Source organism: Brassica napus, chromosome A2 (assembly GCF_020379485.1).
Source record: "Brassica napus cultivar Da-Ae chromosome A2, Da-Ae, whole genome shotgun sequence".
In the NCBI taxonomy this organism is placed as follows: Eukaryota; Viridiplantae; Streptophyta; class Magnoliopsida; order Brassicales; family Brassicaceae; genus Brassica; species Brassica napus.
In genome coordinates, this window is record NC_063435.1 from 3,084,799 (window position 1) to 3,099,807 (window position 15,009).

General features: G+C 34.0%; 4 protein-coding genes across 4 annotated transcripts; 1 reads left to right on the plus strand and 3 right to left on the minus strand.

Annotated features, from left to right (window-relative positions):
- Window positions 1-61: 61 nt before the first annotated feature.
- LOC111202253 lies at window positions 62-403 on the minus strand. Its single transcript, XM_022694840.1, has one exon. It carries the CDS (start codon window positions 401-403, stop codon window positions 62-64), a length of 342 nt encoding a protein of 113 aa, XP_022550561.1.
- A 1,268-nt stretch (window positions 404-1,671) lies between these two features.
- Window positions 1,672-4,043, minus strand: LOC111202255 (S-protein homolog 3-like). The gene is made up of 3 exons (XM_022694845.1): window positions 3,793-4,043; window positions 1,758-1,881; window positions 1,672-1,716 (listed from the first exon to the last, which is right to left on the minus strand). The coding sequence occupies exons 1-3, from the start codon at window positions 4,041-4,043 to the stop codon at window positions 1,672-1,674; spliced, it is 420 nt and encodes a 139-aa protein (XP_022550566.1).
- A 1,821-nt stretch (window positions 4,044-5,864) lies between these two features.
- Window positions 5,865-7,598, minus strand: LOC106425757 (transcription repressor OFP8-like). The gene has a single exon (XM_048749592.1). The coding sequence runs from the start codon at window positions 6,615-6,617 to the stop codon at window positions 5,997-5,999; it is 621 nt and encodes a 206-aa protein (XP_048605549.1). The 5' UTR covers window positions 6,618-7,598; the 3' UTR covers window positions 5,865-5,996.
- Window positions 7,599-7,712: 114 nt separating this feature from the next.
- Window positions 7,713-9,812, plus strand: LOC106425681 (protein phosphatase 1 regulatory inhibitor subunit PPP1R7 homolog). Its single transcript, XM_013866392.3, has 6 exons — window positions 7,713-8,050; window positions 8,133-8,363; window positions 8,443-8,589; window positions 8,678-8,820; window positions 8,900-9,014; window positions 9,296-9,812. The coding sequence occupies exons 1-6, from the start codon at window positions 7,811-7,813 to the stop codon at window positions 9,374-9,376; spliced, it is 957 nt and encodes a 318-aa protein (XP_013721846.1). The 5' UTR covers window positions 7,713-7,810; the 3' UTR covers window positions 9,377-9,812.
- Window positions 9,813-15,009: the final 5,197 nt, after the last annotated feature.

Consider the following 15,009-nt stretch of genomic DNA (forward strand, 5'->3'; position numbering starts at 1 on the left):
ATGCAAATCAAGTTTAAACTCTTACATGGATACTCATCATCAAGTTGCATAATGACTTCTTTTACAAGGATGAAATAAAATTGCATATGGCATCGGCCATCTGAGAATCATATTCAGGTCCTTCCGTCTGGAAATGGCTAACTCCTTCAATGAGGTGCGTTTCGGTGCGTCCCGCTGCAGATTTAAGCTTCTTCTTGAGCTGGCTAACGTTGGTGAAGCCGTCTCGTGTTCCCATGACGAAGAGTTTGGGTTTGGGGGATGAGAGAATGGCCTTGTGGTGCCGTCCAAAGAGAACAGAGGCTAGTAGACCAAATGGGTATCCTAAACTCACGTATCCCACCACTTGCTCTACTTGCTCCACCGCTGATCCTGCGATTGGTACACCTGCCGTACTTGACTTCATTATTTTTTTTTCCTTTTATAATATAAAGAAATTGACAAGGAATATCAATTTTGTCTTAGAGTATTCATCAGAAAAGTTATTTGTACTCTGCTCAGCAAGAAAAAAATATTTGAAAACAATTAATTAATCTAACACAATGGTAGGCTACATAAACACACATTGAGACACATAAAAGTTGCAAACTTATATTAATAAAAGTTATGCTTGTAGTCTTTAAAAAAAGGCAATTCTTACAAATATTCATTTTTAAAATTTTGTCACAAAAATAGAATTCAATAAGAAAATTGACCAAAATAGCCCTTTTTATTTTGAAAATTTTAATATTAATTTAATGTAAAACTATCCAAATCAAAGTAAAATACTTTATGGTAGTTGATGCAAATTGTTTTTTCTTAGTTGATGCAAATTCATTTGTATCAATCTACAAATGATATTAACAAAATAAATAAATGATACATAATGTCTTATTTATTGTAGTGTAACAATTATTTATTAATACTAGTATAGACATATGTACCTAATTTTTTTTAATTCCATAATGTTTGTTTTTATTTTTAAAATTTTTAAGTTAGATAAAAAAAATATAATTAAACTTATAAACTTCAATATTCGTATTGGTGGTCAATGTATTAAATTATGTTCTTTTTTATAGTTTTATTTATGCAATTTTTTCTATAGTAATAATCTAATTAGGAAACTTGAATTTGAAACTAAAATTTATTATATTTAGACTGAAAAGAAAGCCTGTAGGACTATAAACAATCATAACTCCTAAAATACCAATAAAATAACAATAGCTTAGGTATGTTTTTTTTTTAAAAAGAATAGCCTAGGTATGTCCAATCCGGTAAAAATAAACCATTTAAAACTGAACCGAACCAAAATAAAAAAAAATAGTTTGGATTTTTGGTGGTGAGTTTTTTACCTGGACACCGTCAACAACGCATAGATCACCAACATCATAAGGATGCAAACTTAGACAAAGATAATGGATTCGAAGAGATTTTTGCAAGTGTTTCCGATTATAAAAGTCAGAGCCACCATTTGAGTGGAAAAGAAGAGCAAAACCTTAGTCGTTGCTACTTCTGGAAGCAGTGGCGAAATGACAAGGGTGACCACCATCAAGATCGCTGTCACAAATTCATTTTTAATACCTTAACCTGATCATTTAGCAACAACAAGACAAGTGGTTAAACTCAAGAAACACAGACTCTGACTGGTAACAACCAGTGGCGCTCCAATATTTTTGAATTCTTAAACAATGTGCTTTAATCAATCACTTGCATTCTGGGCCGGTCTTGGCAATAACTATTCTATAAGAACAAAGAGCAAGAAAGTGTTTGAGGAGACTTACCACCCATTCTGTGAAAGCTTTTCTAATGATTTTCCCAGTCTCAGCAGCACCATCAAACATAGGAAACACAAGATCAACCTCTTCCTTAATCATGAACCTAAGCAAATCTTCTTCCTCTATGAAACTAAAACAATAACGAGAAGGTGTGTTTTTGGTCAAATACATTTGATCTTTTGGTTAAATCTGCATGGCCTATTCTGGTCTATATTCCACATACAGTAGATGCATGGATTACTCTTACAAACACCATCTATGTAATCATCATAAATATCAAACGAATGTGCTTCTCGACCCATATAAAACGACAATAGAAGAGTGTTATTCCAAAAATGTTTGGTCTAAAATCAAATGACCAAGAACTATCCGGTGCGAGAGTTTTGACACCGAGATCGTTATTCTTATACTTAAAATAGAGGATTAGTGCTAAGCCATCACCTAGACGATTGCTTGTATAATTTTTACTTTTATTTAAAAAAACTAGGTGTTTGCGCCGGGTTTTTGTACATTGATATGTTTCAGTAGTTTTAAAACTATTTTTGGTGTTTGATAAAAAAAATATTTATCAAACATATAAATATATTTCAATTTATTTCAATTTATGCATACAATGTTTTAAGATTATTTTAAAATAAGCAAAATTTGAATACATCTAAAAATATTTTAGCCTTTTGCGTAAATGGATCTTTTGACCTTTTTATTAATTTTTAAAAACTGGATATTATGTTCCTAAATTTTAGAAAGATATACAATGAATTTAGAATGCAATTTAAACAAATTAAATATGACTCAAAACTAACCCATGATTTTTTTAGATTTTCATTTGCTATATTCACTCCAAAAGTTCGGATTATTCACGAAAATGTCATTACTTTTTTTTTTAGAATGAGTTTTTTGTTCTATCATCCTCATCTTCTTCAAGTATTTACAATATTGCAATTGCCTTCAATACACCAACCATCATGAACAACCAATTTGAAGCTCTTAATGCATCTAAAATCGATTTATACTCCTTCTATCTCATTTAATATGAACTAGAAATAACATCTCTTTCATTTATTGGTGCTTACGATTATTGGTGGGTCGTTTTCGTTTGAGCTTCTGTGTGCTTGGAAAAAACTTTTGTGTGCTAAGAAAGTTATCTCACTAATTTAAGGTATGAAATCGATTTTTTTTTTCAGATCTGTTCGCCAGTATGTGTAAGTTTTCTGGCAGTAGAAAACTTACACGGAAGTTTTCTGGTCAATTCAAAAGTTAGTTTTGCAATTTACTTTTGTGTTTGTTTTCTAGAGACGACTTTTCTAGAAATCGTCCGTTTTTCTTTGTTTACAAAAAAATTTCGAAAATACCACATAAGATTTTCTGGTAAGTTTTCTAAGATAAACATGTTAATTTTGCATTTGAACAAATTATGTCAGAAATTAGACTTTTCCTAGACGACTTACAAGAAAGTCGTCCAATAGGAAGTGACGTGGCAGGTGAGAAGTGAGCATTGTTTTACTTTATTGATACTATACTAGACTAGACTAGATAGATATTATTGGTTAACTACATTGTTTTGAAAAAAAATTATATTAATGCTCTGTTGAATATCAATATTTACCCAATTGTCCATTTAAAGTTGGAATAGTCTTTATAAGGTTTGCAATATATATGTATTTCAGTCTTATTTTGGTTCACTTTGTTCGGATTTTTTTTTCTAATATAAAGTAAATTTATCATCGAATATGGATAATTCTGTATGATTACAGTCCAGAGTTTAATCAAATCATGAATTTTCAAAGAAATTCAGGTTTCAGAGAAAAATATATATGTAAATTACTCATTCCAAACATAGCATATGTCATATCTACCGGTACTCTCCTGAAATCTGCATGTAAAACCACCCTGACTACCATTGTATATATTCCACGAACACAAATAGCATTGCTTATCACCAACTTCTCGGTTATCATCATAGATATCAAACGAATGGGATTCTCCACCCCACTTAAAATTACAAGAAAAGCGTGTTGTGCCAAAAAAAGCTGGTGTAAACTTGAACGACCACCTACTATCCGGTGCGAGAGTTTGGACACCGAGATCGTCATCCTTAGACTTACAATGGAGTGTTAGTGTTAAGCCACCACCAAGCTTATTGATAATCTCCACCGTTCTCTTCCCACGAATACCATCAAAAAGCTTATTGGTAATCTCCCCTGTTCTCCCCTCAGTAATAGTTTCCACTTGTGACGCCACCAAATGGACGAATAGGGATATGACCACCACATAAACTTGCCATTTCTTCATTTTTGCTATACTTTTTTAAGTTCAAAGTGTATTCTACGAATACTATTTGTAGTGGTACTCATAAGAAGCCTTTGATGAGCCCATCTCGTTGTTGATTCTATTTGGTAATTTTTAGGGTCAATAGTACAATGTATATTGAAGCAAAAGTCAAAGCTAATACCTAATCAAAACGTTACATATCACTTTACAGATTTACATTAACATATATGTAAATATATTTTCCCATAATTGTTTAATTCATGGTTTAGTGTGGACGTGCATCGCTAAAAATCTTATCATAAAAGATAAAACCATTGATATTTTTTTTGTTTTGTTTTAGGTTTGCAAATTAAACTGACACTACGTCAAAACTATTGGTTAGAAATTTTGTAATATATGTGATTGTGCTACCAAATAAAAATGTTGAGAAATGTTTGTAAGAAACTCTAACAAAAAAAATAAACTAAAAATTTATAGATACATATATTGGTTCAAATCTTTATACTCAGAAAAATTAAATGTAAAACTAATCCAAACGGAACTAGATTCAATAATAATTTAAGAACTAATCCCAACAGATCCAATGATCCACACCTAATCTGAAAACATGAATTTGTAAGATCAGGGGCGGATCTACTTTATATAAGAGTGCAATTGCACCCACCCACAATTTAATTAATGATCAATCTAATTTGTTGCACCCACATTAGAATTTAAATAATATTTTTCGCAATGATTAATATATGTCTCTCAAATCTCAATGATCAATATTCTTAATGACTATATTACTGATTCTTATTGACTGACTGATGATATTAACATATAATATGGTCAGACTTTATGACTTTAAAATCTTTCAACTTTAAAAATCTCAGAAATCCATTCCGAAGGGTGTCATCACTCGAGGAACTCTGTTTTTCTCAAATCGTCTGACTAGTGACCATTAACATATAAATATGGTCAGGGGAAAACTGATATACTTAATGACCATGTTAACATATAAATATGGTCAGGCGAAGTATGCCATATATTATTGACCATATTCTTACTAATTAATATATGTTTCTCAAGTCTCAATGATCGATATTCTTACTGGTTATTACTGACCATACTAATATACACATCTGGCCAGGCGAATACGTACTGGCATATTAATAGATTTATATGTTAATATCGTCAGTCAGTATTTAATATGGTCAATAAGAATATTGATCATTGATAGACGAACAACTGATAGTATGTGATGAAGGAGAGACATAAGCTTGGTATAGGCTTAAGAATTTTGTAGTACCAGTTGTTAGAGTGTTAAAAGACTGTGAAAAAGTTGATTAAGCAAGTCTATTATTAAGACGATTTGATAAAACAAAAGCTGTTTTTTGAGAGATTGTCTCTCAATCTATTTTCTGCATTACTTAATTATTGTTGTAACTTGCACTTACATCAAGTGTGCGTTAGGGATATCATATGAATAGATTTTTGTTGTTGAATAATTAATCTCCCGATTCATTTTTGTCAACAAAGAAGCTAGTCCGTTCAAGAAAATGTTTGCTTACTTCTCTTCTATTAATAAAAACAATTCATCCTATTAAAAGCTTTAAAATATTTCACGTATAGGCATGTCAAGGATCTCTTCAGCTTGTAAATGAAACTTAACCTACTCTGGTTTAATAATGTGCAAAAATACAAGAGTATCTCCAATGTTTTATTCTAAGATAATTTTTTTGACAACATTTCTAAAATGATATTAATATTCATTATAGAGAAAAAAATAAAAATATATTAAAGTAGTTTTTCCTTTGAATATTATTATAGAGGCAAAGATAAAAATGGGTAGAGATGATCTACTAAGTGATCATTGTTTGATAACATAAATACATGGCTAATACAAAGCTTAAGGGGGAAAGCCGAAACACTAAGGTAAGATTAAGGCTGAACATAGTGATTAGTATAAGTTTTTATAGAGAGAGATAGATATTAGGTAGAGAACAAGGTGGCATATATTTCTAAGAACACTTGGATTATAACACTGTGGTGTTGAAGAGAGTTCAACGATAGAAAACACTGAAGAAGCTGTTGTAGCTCGGCCGCTGCAAAGATCTGTCTCTCAACAATCATCTCCACCATTGACTTCCTGAAATCCTTATACGGATCATGTGACTTCTTCACCACCGCAAAACTCTCCCCTTTAGAGTAGTCCGAGGAGAAGCTTCTAGAAGAAACGAGTGTATCTCTATCGTCACTCTCTTCTTCTTCCTCGCTACACGACCAGCACCAAGACCCACTTGACTTAAAACTAGAGGTAAGAAGAGGATCAGAACCAAACTGAGATGATCTCTGCTTCCTCTTTGTCTTAATCTTCTTCCTTATATCTCGAAAGGAACGGCTTCCTTCGTAGAAAGGGTTTGGAGGGAAGGCATAAGGCTTAGGTTTGTGACGGTCCACGCGTGGAGCTTTGGTAAGGAAGAATCTCTCGGAAGAGGTGGTGTGGCTTGCAACAGCAGAAGTGTCAACGACGTCGTATAGACCTCGTGATCGGCAAGAGTTTAGAGATGACCTGACTATGCTTGGAACCCTGAGCCTCATTCTTTTGTCCATGTTTGACAATATTGATGGAGAGAGTGAGAGAGATAAGGAAAATGACTATTGAAGAAGACTCATGTATTAAAGGAGTGTATGTCATACGAGACTTGTGACTTGTGAGGTAAGGAGAGATAATCTGTTATTTTTTCTTTCTTGTTTTGGTATGCATATTTCGTAATATTGTTGATGATACAACATTTTACTTACCCATTATGTAATGTCTTTTGTCTTTTATCTGTCGTCTTTTACTTCAAACTATTCGAATAGCTGAGTCCAAAAATATATGTTTGGAATTTTCCTTCTTGATCTTTTCTTTCTGTTTTTCTTTTGTGTATATTCTTTACTTGTTTTAACTAATAAAAATATTTTTTAATTTGAAAATTTTGACAGAAAATGTGTGTGTTGTAATGCTTGTCATCTTGCAGAAGTCAGTTCTTTTTAGCTTTTCGAATTCCCTACCATCATGGAATTTTCTAAGTTTTCGTAATATGTAAAGAGCAGAATGATTATCTCTCTAGTCTTTATTTTTTTCTTGTATATTTTCTTATTTGTATTTTTATTACTACATTATTATTTTGTTCAGTTAAAGTTCATATTAATACATTTTACTATTTTTGTTTGTGTGTGATAAACTTTTTTAAAGGGAAAAATGTATGATAATAAATTTGATGGTTTTGCATTCTATTTGGTATAACATAGTGTTCCCAGCAAAAGCGTAGATGATATACTTATGGTGATGAATTTGTTCCAATGTGCTTGCGATGTATCTAATGTGACTCTCTACCTATGTAAATATTGGTTGTGTTGGATAAAATTTTACAATCTTGAATTTACAAATAGGTGACAAGATGTGTCTTTCTATGCCAGCAAAATGGTTACAAGATGTATCTTTCTATACTGAAAAATGATTACAAGATGTATGTTTTTGTCTCCGTTGGTTTGAACTCAACATCTAAATGCTACTTAAGTTTTAAACTAAGCCTAATCGGATTTTGATTTTGCAAGAAGACAAAAAAAAACGAGTCAGATCATGGGCCCACTTATCCAGCGCCTATACATGGGCTTTAGCCCAACACGACAACCCTACCGGCAACAAAGTTACTACTGTGACTTAAACGCTGACGTTTTGAGCTTAAGAGAAATTAGCTTAGACCAGTTCCCCCACGAAGCTCCTCGTCGTCGTCGTCGTCCTGAGCTTGTAACCACCGATGGAGATCGATGATTCAGGTGATGTTCTCGATCTCACTAGCTGCCAGCTCCACAGTCTCGACTCAGTCGAGTTACCTCCGACGCTAATTGAGCTGGACCTTACGGCGAACCGTTTATCGGAATTGGACTCGAGGATCGCTCACCTCTCGATGCTCAAGAAGCTTTCTCTTCGCCAAAACCTAATCGAAGACTCCGCCGTCGAGCCTCTCTCTCGCTGGGACGCCTTGTGCGATCTCGAGGTGATGATTATTCTCCACTCTCTGATCTTGCGAAAATCTTACGAATATGAGGCCATAAGATTGATCATCATTGTATATGCAGGAGCTGATTCTCAGAGATAACAAGCTAGCGAAAGTACCAGACGTCAGCATATTCTCAAGGCTTTTGGTTTTCGACGTATCGTTCAATGAGATCACTTCGTTGGAAGGGATATCAAAGGCCTCTAGCACGTTGAAGGAGCTCTATGTGTCTAAGAATGAAGTTAACAAGATTATGGAGATTGAACACTTGCACGACTTGCAGATTCTTGAGCTGGGGTCTAATAGATTGCGGGTTTGTAATTGTCCCCTCCTTTGATGTTTACTAATCGCTTTACAATGCAATGAATAGGAAAGCTTTGTGGTTTATTCAGGTAATGGAGAATATGGAGAACTTGACAAAGTTAGAGGAACTGTGGCTGGGAAGAAACCGTATCAAAGTTGTGAACTTGTGTGGGCTCAGATGTGTTAAAAAGATTAGCTTGCAGAGTAATCGGTTGACCTCTATGAAAGGATTTGAGGTGTGTGCATTGTTTTACCTTTTAGCAGATAGCCTGATACTCTTACCATCATTTTATTCTTCTGATGCATTGAAAAACATGTGTACAGGACTGTGTTGCTCTTGAAGAGTTGTATTTGAGCCATAATGGTATCTCAAAAATGGAGGGTTTGAGTGCATTGGTTAACCTACGGGTGTTGGATGTGTCGAACAACAAGCTCACATCAGTTGATGACATTCAGAACCTCACAAAGTATGTCACTTTCCTTGCTTCAGGACTGTTTTTTTTGTTTTTTGGTAATTTTACATCCTGGCTTTATTTTAACCTGTAGGCTGGAAGACTTATGGCTTAATGACAACCAGATAGAATCACTTGAAGCAATCACAGAAGCTGTTACAGGCTCTAAAGAGAAGCTTACCACTATCTACCTCGAAAATAACCCTTGTGTAAGTTTTAGATATGGCATGTCTGTTTAGTGATACGCATTTGATCCCATTGCTAATCTAGATAATCTTCTAGTGCATTAAGGAACATAACTTGAAGATCACAACTTGTTTGTGGTCTTCTGCATCTGTCTGTTCATTTATTTGGTTGAGACCCAATGTCTTCTTTAGGTTATTAGTTTCTCTGGCTCGGAATTTGTGAAAAGGTGTCATTTCACTTTGGATCCATCTAACTATATCTAGTTCAATTATATTCATTTATGTGTGTTTGTATCTCTTCTCAGGCCAAGTCTTCTGATTACGTTGCTGTGCTCAGAAAAATCTTCCCCAACGTGGAGCAAATAGACTCTAACTTATTTGCTTAAGAAGTTGGATATTTCTTGTGTTCTCGTTTTTAGAGAGCCTGCTTCCTCATGGTTTAGACTTTAGAGCATGTGTATCGACTCCAAGAGATCAGGTGAAACGCAGTCATCTTCTGTTTATCATAAAGATGTGCAAACGAGCAAATCATACCGTTCACTGGAGCGATATTTTATCAAAAAAACGTATCTAGTGTTCGCTTGCAAGCAAAATCAATACTTGTTTTTGGTCTGTAAGCAGTAGTATTTGGACTCTGTCTGTAACAGGTAATCCCGAGTAGTCTGAGGTTGTCTTTGTTTCGACCAACAGTAACTTGAGTACTTTGACTTTCCCCTGGCATTCTTATCTTTCTTTTTTTTTGTTTCATGTGATTGTTTAGTATTGAAAAGTTGCTATGTTACTACTTTTTGGTTACTGGTTATATAAGTTTTTGGCTTCTAATTTATATTTGTCGAGAAAAGCACTTTGTATGTTCTTCCATCACCAGTGTGAAGTTCATGAACAGAACAAAAAAAGAAAGATAACATGGTTGACGAGATTTTTACCGGTCTGGAAAGTCAACTGCGGTTTGGTTTGATTGCTAAAATAAAGAGGACCTTTATTAGATGAATGTGTAGCGAATCAACACTTGACATGTGTTAAATCCACGAAGGCGCTAGTCTTCGGGGCCCAGTCGTTTGCTAGTTACCGGCTGGAATAGTAACTTTCGTGTTTACACCATTTCACCGACGGAATAATAAGATTATTTGGAGAAGAGTATCTACGAAGACCCACATCGGAGGATCTTCAACGACTCCTCGATATTGGAGAGAAACGTGGGTTTCCTGGCATGGTCGGAAGCATTGACTGTATGCATTGGGAGTGGAAGAATTGCCCAACCGCTTGGAAAGGACAGTACGCACGTGGATCAGGAAAACCGACAATTGTCTTAGAGGCTGTGGCTTCACACGATCTTTGGATTTGGCACGCTTTTTTTGGTCCTCCTTGTACCTTAAACGATATCAATGTCCTCGATCGGTCTCCTGTTTTTGATGACATTTTAGAAGGTCGGGCCCCGAGGGTAAAGTACGTCGTCAACGAACACACGTATAAGTTGGCGTACTACCTCACAGACGGTATATATCCAAAATGGTCAACATTTATCCAATCTATCACACTCCCTCAAAGTCCTAAACAAGAGTTATTTGCTAAAGTTCAAGAAGCAACCCGAAAAGATGTGGAGCGGGCTTTTGGAGTACTACAATCCCGGTTTGCAATTGTGAGAAACCCGGCTCTTACAATGAACAAAGCAAAGATAGGGAAGATTATGAGAGCATGTATCATACTACACAATATGGTAGTCGAAAATGAACGAGATGGATACATTCATTACGATATATCTGAATTTGAAGAAGGAGACGTCACCAGAAGTTCAGAGGTCGAAACCGAGAGGCCTACAAATCTGAATAATATGTTTCCCAATCGGAATGATCTTCGTGATAGGCGTATGCATGAACGATTGAAGAATGATTTAATCGAAAATATTTGGAACAAGTTTGGTGATGAAGATTAATAATTAGTGTTTCTTGATTTCTTTATATTTTATCATTGTATCTTTTTTTTCATGCAATTAATAAAATTATATTTCACAAAAAAAAAAAAAAAAAAATTATTCCTAAGGATTCTAACTTCGGGCTCACCATTGTTCACACATTTTTCACAAGAATCCTTAACTATTCAAAAAAAAAAAAAAATATTAATCTAATCCTAAGGACTCCACAATGGGTATCACCATTGTGGATGCTCTTACCGCCCATGTAATATCACGTGTGAGCGAGAGAGATTGTTTGGATAGTTTTGTTACGAAAAACCGCGAGTCTTCTTTGACTTTTGAAGTTGTTTCTGTCTGTGTCCCTTCTCACTCTCTTCAATCCGAGCTCACCTTCGCCGCGTTAAAACAATGGCGGCTCTAGAGAGGAGCCAACCTCCCGGAACGTCGTCTGCGATGAGGAATGCTTTCGGGACTGTACTCTCAGCTCTGATCCTAGTCCTCATTGGTGTCCTCGCTTTCTCCATTCGACTCTTCTCTGTGAGTTATACTCACATCTCTGCTCCTTTGATTTATTCCAATAAACTTGGCTCTAGATCCGACTATCTTGGATCCGCCACTGATCGTTGTAGCTTAAATGTTGTTGCTGATTGTTCCAGTAGAGATATTTTATAGTTGTAACTTTTACGTGCATTCATATGTTTCCTCAGATATTTGCTTGTCGTATCTACTTTGAATTAAGTTAATTCTTTCTTTTAGTTTTAATGGTCTTAATACTTTTGGTTTTCTATGTAAAGTTGGTTGATTTCTTTTTCAGGTCATAAAGTATGAAAGTGTCATTCATGAGTTCGATCCTTACTTTAACTATAGGGTCACTCAGGTTCCTCTCTCTTTTCTTTTATATCAGTTTTTTTCTCTGTTGGCGTATTGTCCTGTTAATTTACCATTTGTTGTTTTTTTTTTCAGTTCTTATCGAATAATGGAATATACGAGTTCTGGAACTGGTTTGATGATCGGACCTGGTAATTTTAGGATCAGATATTTAGTTTTATTTGATATCTTCAAATAGTTTTATTTTCTCATTTGATTTGATAATAGGTATCCTCTTGGCCGTGTGATTGGAGGGACTGTTTACCCTGGGTTAACATTGACTGCTGGAACCATCTGGTGGTGAGTTTAGTTTGAAACCAGCAATAATTTGATATACACACGTATGGGTAGTTTGAAAGTTTTGATATTTACATCTGTCCGCCACAGGGTCTTGAATTCATTGAACATCCCTCTGTCTGTAGAGACTGTTTGTGTCTTCACTGCACCTGTGTTTTCAGCTTTTGCGTCATGGGCAACTTACCTTTTGACCAAGGTTTGTCTTTTGCCTAACATGACCTCTCTAGTAAATTCAAGAATCAGTTGGACCAACAGTGTATATTTGCATTGTGACAGGAAGTTAAGGGATCCAGTGCAGCACTAGCAGCTGCTGCTCTTTTGACCATGGTATGTTTTTCAATTCGTATTCGTGGATTTTTTTTATTTATCAAATGATGTTTTGGAAGAGCTCTGAACACTAGAACATCATGTTTATTTCTTCTAATATCTTCTTGCTTTGTTTTCTAATGCCATGTATTTAGCATTGGTGCATCATTTAGTGGAATTTGCTACAAAAGTCTGTTGATGTGATACTTCAGAATTTTGTTTTGTTTCTTTTACTAAACAGTTATCTTTGCAGGTTCCCTCATATATTTCCCGATCTGTAGCTGGGAGCTATGACAACGAAGCTGTTGCCATTTTTGCTTTGATTTTCACTTTTTATCTTTACATTAAGATTAGGGTTTTCATTCAACAACCAACATCAAGCTTTCTCTTGTCAGTTTTGGTTTGTCTTTGTCGCCAAGTCCTATTATATTTATTCTTATCAGTGATCCTTATCATGAAATTTATGCAGACTCTAAATACATGGTTACAGTCAAGATTCCTGGTGGGTTCGTAAAATTTTTGTAAACCTTATTTGGATTTGTTAAGGAAATTCGAAATAGCATCAGCTTAAGCTATCATATCAACATCTATATTCATCCAAACAACGCTCAAACTCTTTCACGTGAAGCTCTGCATGATCATCTAACGTGTTATAAATATTGATAAGTAACACTCAGCTGCATTGATCTTGTTCATCTTGGTCTTGAGCACCCTATATATAAAAATTGTTCTTTAATATCTGTCACGATACTTCACGTTTTCGACGTCATGATTGCATTCACCTTGGAAGATAGTGTCTTGGTTAACCAATCTGAACCGGCTTTCATATTTTAAATCATTTGAAAATATGAAAATGCTATTAGTGGAAATTATAATATACATGGATTCTATGACTGTTATTTCTTAGATTTTCTTACCACAACTACGTTTTACGTACTTATGTGAGTTGTCCTATTGAGCCTGTATATATGTATATTTATAATGTGGTTGTTGAGCTAAAAGAATAGATAATTTGGTTATATAACTTATGTTAGTATATGTGCAATTATTTTCCGCACGTATATAATATATGCTTAATGCTTTGCTCACTCACGATGGGGATGCATTTTCTTTTTTTTATTAGGGCAAAAAAATGTCAAAACTAGGGATAATTTTATATGATCTTCAAAAATTTGTCAACTAATATTAATACCCACTTACAAAACTGATTACGCCTATCACCAAATCATTGTACGCAACCACTTCAATGGTTTACTGTTTCTTATAAAAAAAGTTTCTAGGAAATTCATGTATAAGATGAAATGATGATCAGATTACCCGTTCGTACGGTATTATGATTCGTATAACATTGAGTATATTTTTTTTTTGTAATTTAACATTGAAAAGAAATATTTTTTACAAGTACTGTAGACTCTGTAGTACATATCTTGAAGACTTGAAATGTAGTACATAGATACGGATTTCACAAGATGGAGAAGATAATTCTTTTTTTGAACTTTTGCTTAGATGTAGAAGTTAATTAAGTACGTGGACTTGTGTAAACTAGGCATGCTTCAGCGTTATTATAAGGACATGGCTCCAAGCGAAAAGCACGTCTCTTTGAAAATAAAAGTCATGATACTGCAACATAAATTTAAATATTTTTACGTACGTTAAAAAAAGTCAAATGCTTAAAAAAAAGAAGTCAAATCAAATGCTTAAAAGCCAAGAAAATGCCAATAGTATACAAATGCTGTTTAAATATTTTAGCTTTTGTTTTTCCACCAAGTAAGTGCTAATCGTCAAAATAAAATAATTTAGCAGTATATATTATCAGTTACTTTGGGTATTATTTAACAACATATGTACACATACATAGAAATTGCTTTGGAAGCTATTTTGCATGGAAAATAAATATTTTCTTCTTTTTTCACAAAATCTTGTTTTAGATTTTTTTGTTTGTTTCAAAATATTGTGTTCTTATAAATACGGCTTCTCAAACTAATTTTCACATTACATTTTTACCTAAAACTAATAACTTTGTATTATTCTCATATTAAATAATTATGGATGTATTAAACATAGGCATATTAATAAACTTGAAAGTTTCTTAATATATATATATATATATATGTATATATATTTGTATGTATGAGATGTGGCAACACGCCATTTTTGTAAATTGGAGGAAGTATATGACTAACAAATATATTTTAAAAGTCAAACATATCAAGCACTAAAAGTCAAACATTTGTAAATGGAAATACAAAGTCAACAGCAATTGATCTTGGGATAGCATCATCAATGATGTATAATATGTATCCAGAGACATGTTCGGGTGTTTGAGGGCAAGACAAGATCAAGTGAAAGACAGCTTTCCTCTCCTAATTGAATGACATGTTTATATGTACAAAAAAGAATGACAGATTTATTGAGACAAATTCAAATCCATGGAACAAGTAACAATGACTCGAACTCTCGAAGAAACAAAATAAAACATACAACGACTCTTCGTTGATAACAAAATATATAAGGTAGTTATTGTTGACCACAAAACTTCTAATGTCTTCCATCTACCTCTAACGTGGATTACTTACTCTAAATTCTAGGTTTTCTTCGTTCGTCTTCTTATTACTGTTGGTGCAAGCTTAGTTATTT

Bases quoted from the DNA above. Each gene is read 5' to 3' on its own strand.
- LOC111202253 (XM_022694840.1), bottom strand. From the start codon at position 403: ATGAAGTCAAGTACGGCAGGTGTACCAATCGCAGGATCAGCGGTGGAG.
- LOC111202255 (XM_022694845.1), bottom strand. From the start codon at position 4,043: ATGAAGAAATGGCAAGTTTATGTGGTGGTCATATCCCTATTCGTCCAT. The intron at 1,882-3,792 runs GTTTACACCAGC...TTATTGTTTTAG, and splicing joins GATAGTAGGTGGTCGTTCAA to TTTCATAGAGGAAGAAGATT. The intron at 1,717-1,757 runs GTAAGTCTCCTC...TTGTTCTTATAG, and splicing joins AAGCTTTCACAGAATGGGTG to AATAGTTATTGCCAAGACCG.
- LOC106425757 (XM_048749592.1), bottom strand. From the start codon at position 6,617: ATGGACAAAAGAATGAGGCTCAGGGTTCCAAGCATAGTCAGGTCATCT.
- LOC106425681 (XM_013866392.3), top strand. From the start codon at position 7,811: ATGGAGATCGATGATTCAGGTGATGTTCTCGATCTCACTAGCTGCCAG. The intron at 8,821-8,899 runs GTATGTCACTTT...TTTAACCTGTAG, and splicing joins GACATTCAGAACCTCACAAA to GCTGGAAGACTTATGGCTTA. The intron at 9,015-9,295 runs GTAAGTTTTAGA...ATCTCTTCTCAG, and splicing joins ACCTCGAAAATAACCCTTGT to GCCAAGTCTTCTGATTACGT.